Here is a 2,793-nt window from a genome sequence, read left to right as displayed (position 1 = left end):
AATTGTTCAAACAAAATCTTCATGCAAAATATAATTTCTATTTATTTTCTTTTGGCATTTTTTTCACGAGATTCACCCCCTTTATGAATATTGATCCTATAGTTTTCATCTGGCTCAATGGTCATGGCACAGTTTGTGAACTCCTTACTGCATAGCTGATTACTGAACTCAATTTAGCATATATCATTAAGGACAGAGGATTAGCTTTAAAAAAATTCATAAAAATGATTCCTCCTTTAGTTTTCATTTCTACATAATTCACTGCGATACACAGCTGCGGTACGTTATGATAAGAAAATCACGGCTGAGGTTATCGAAGTCGGTAGCAGAAAGCACACTAAGAAAGACGGATTTGTCTCATAAAAGTTTCCGAAATCAATTCCAAGCAAGTCTATGGAGGTTTTTTTAAAAATCGTATTATGAAAACATCTAAAGCTTACAAATCTAATTTGCATAACCTAGACAATAAACTATAAAGTAGGGCTGCACGATAAATCGAAATGGATGCGCATGACAATCGCATTCGATTAATCGTGCAGCCCTACTATAAAGCTAAATGAAAACAGCACTTTTCTCGGTGCTGGAAATGCTACTCTCTCACATCAAATTAATGTTTCCTTTATAAAGGTGCTAAAGCATTTGCTGTCCTAATTTAACTGACATCTCCTGCACTACCTGAGCTAACCGTTCAGTTTCTCGTGAGAAATGCAAGCAGGAGGTGATTTCAGCCCAAATCTGCATGCGGAAGTTGTTCAATCACTCGGGAGCCGGTAGAAACGGCAGTGCGGGCCACTGGAGGAGGGTTTGGGCTCTTGATGGATGATCACGTCTCCTCTCCAGAACAGCAAACAAGCAGGAGGGAAAGCCTTGAGACCTCGACTTTGATTAGAGCCAAGCACAGAGGAAATACATCACACACCATCTTGACACACACTCACGTACACACGCCACAAGCAGTGCTGGTGAGATGAATCCCTGCAGAAAGACAGAGAAACAACAGACGTCACACACTCAGCTGGTTTGCCAGTTTTTCATGTCAGACGTTAAATATTAACCCTTCATCTATACTAGATGACAGAAATGTTATCCTCGATGTCCGCAGTCAGGGTCCAAAATTAACCTTTTTTTGCGAGAGAAAAGAGAAAATCACAAGCCATAAAAATTTCTAAGCATGCATGAAACTATATTTTGCATTTTTTGTCTAACCAAAACAGCTCGGCTACCAACAGTCTTTAAAATACCCTCTTTTATGTTCCACAAAAGAAAGTAATTTGAAATTACATGAGTGTGAGTAAATGATGATAGAATTTTCATTTTTGGGTGAACTATCCCTTTAGTGTTTGTTTGTTTGGAAATATGTTGAAATATGTTTTTAATGAAATTATACTATATATATATATTGCCGTTCAAAAGTTTGGGATCAGTAAGACTTGTAATGTTTTTTAAAGAAGTCTCATGCTCATCAAGGCTGTATTTATTTGATCAAAAATACAGAAAAAAACTGTAATCTTGCAAAATGTTATTACAATATAAAATAATGGTTTGCATTTTAATATCCTTTAAAATATAATTTATTTCTGTGATGAAAAGCAGAATTTCCATCAGCCATTACTCCAGTATAAAGTGTCACATGATCCTTAAGAAATCATTCTAATACTCTGATTTATTATTAGAATTATCAATGTTGGCAACAGTTGCGCTGCCAAATATTTTTTTGGAAACTGCAATACTTTTTTCAGGATTCTTTGATGAATAAAAAGTTAAAAAGAACAGCATTTATTCAAAATATAAATCTTTTCTAACAATATAAATCTTTGCTAGATGCTGAAAATACAGCTGCGCATCACAGAAATAAATTATATTTTAATGTATATTAAAATAGAAAAACTTTATTTTACATCATAATAATATTTCACAATATTACATTTTTTCCTGTATTTCTGATCAAATAAATGCAGCCTTGATGAGCACAAGAAACTCCTGTAAAAAACATAAAAAAATCGTTTTGACCGGTAGTGTGTATATATATATATATATATATATATATACTGTATATATACATATATAGTATAAATATAGTATTTTTTTATTCATATATTAGTATATGTTTTTTATATTATATATTTGTAGAAATGCGAAAATCACAAACCATAACAATTTCTAAGAATGCATGAAATTTTGCATTTTTTTTTCTATACACTGGGGCCCAAAAGTTTGAGACTGCATTGAAAATCTGGGTTTCAAACTCCAGAAATAAGTAATATTTTCACAAAATTTAAAACAAACAAAAAATGCTATAATGATGCAACACAAACTACCTTTGTGTGGCTGTGGGCTTCATATGTGTGTCTCCATGTCTGTGTATCCGGGCAGCATGTCTCCGTTCGAGCAGTTCTTCAACATCTTGTCCATGCTGGGGTCGTTGGTCTCTTTTCGCCGTCTTTGCATGCGCTGGTGCACCAGAGGCACAAAAAACATCACGATACCCCCCACTATTGGAGGAACACCAGCCAGATAAAATGCCACATGATAGTTTCCAAAATAGTCGTGAAGAAGTCCTGAGAAAGAAGACAAGACATAGAAAAAGAACATATGAGAGAGGAAACAGCATTTACAACGCATTTTAATTCTGCAACATGATGTATTTCTAAGTGAAAAAGAATATTCAATGAGGAAAAGTGCAGGCACTGGAGTTCAGCCTAAAGAGTTTTTTTTTTTTTTTTGCATCATTTGTGCCTTGATTTCTTAATTTTATGTTACATGATTTAATTAATTTCTTGCACATCAGAGTCA

At 34.0% G+C, this 2,793-nt stretch overlaps 1 protein-coding gene across 1 annotated transcript in view; it reads right to left on the bottom strand.

Moving 5' to 3' along the window:
* Positions 1-510: 510 nt before the first annotated feature.
* The window catches only part of LOC107704630 (monocarboxylate transporter 8-like), a 38,105-nt gene continuing 35,822 nt past the window's right edge, over positions 511-2,793 (bottom strand). Inside the window, exons 7-8 of the mRNA XM_016507616.1 lie at positions 2,319-2,558; positions 511-975 (exon numbers count right to left, since the gene is read on the bottom strand). Of these exons, the coding sequence (XP_016363102.1) occupies positions 2,338-2,558 (221 nt within the window). The 3' untranslated portion in view covers positions 511-975; positions 2,319-2,337. The remainder of the gene's footprint in view (positions 976-2,318; positions 2,559-2,793) is intronic.

Source organism: Sinocyclocheilus anshuiensis, unplaced genomic scaffold (assembly GCF_001515605.1).
Source record: "Sinocyclocheilus anshuiensis isolate Anshui unplaced genomic scaffold, SAMN03320099.WGS_v1.1 scaffold1646, whole genome shotgun sequence".
Classification (NCBI taxonomy): Eukaryota; Metazoa; Chordata; class Actinopteri; order Cypriniformes; family Cyprinidae; genus Sinocyclocheilus; species Sinocyclocheilus anshuiensis.
This window is presented reverse-complemented; position numbering and strand designations above follow the sequence as displayed.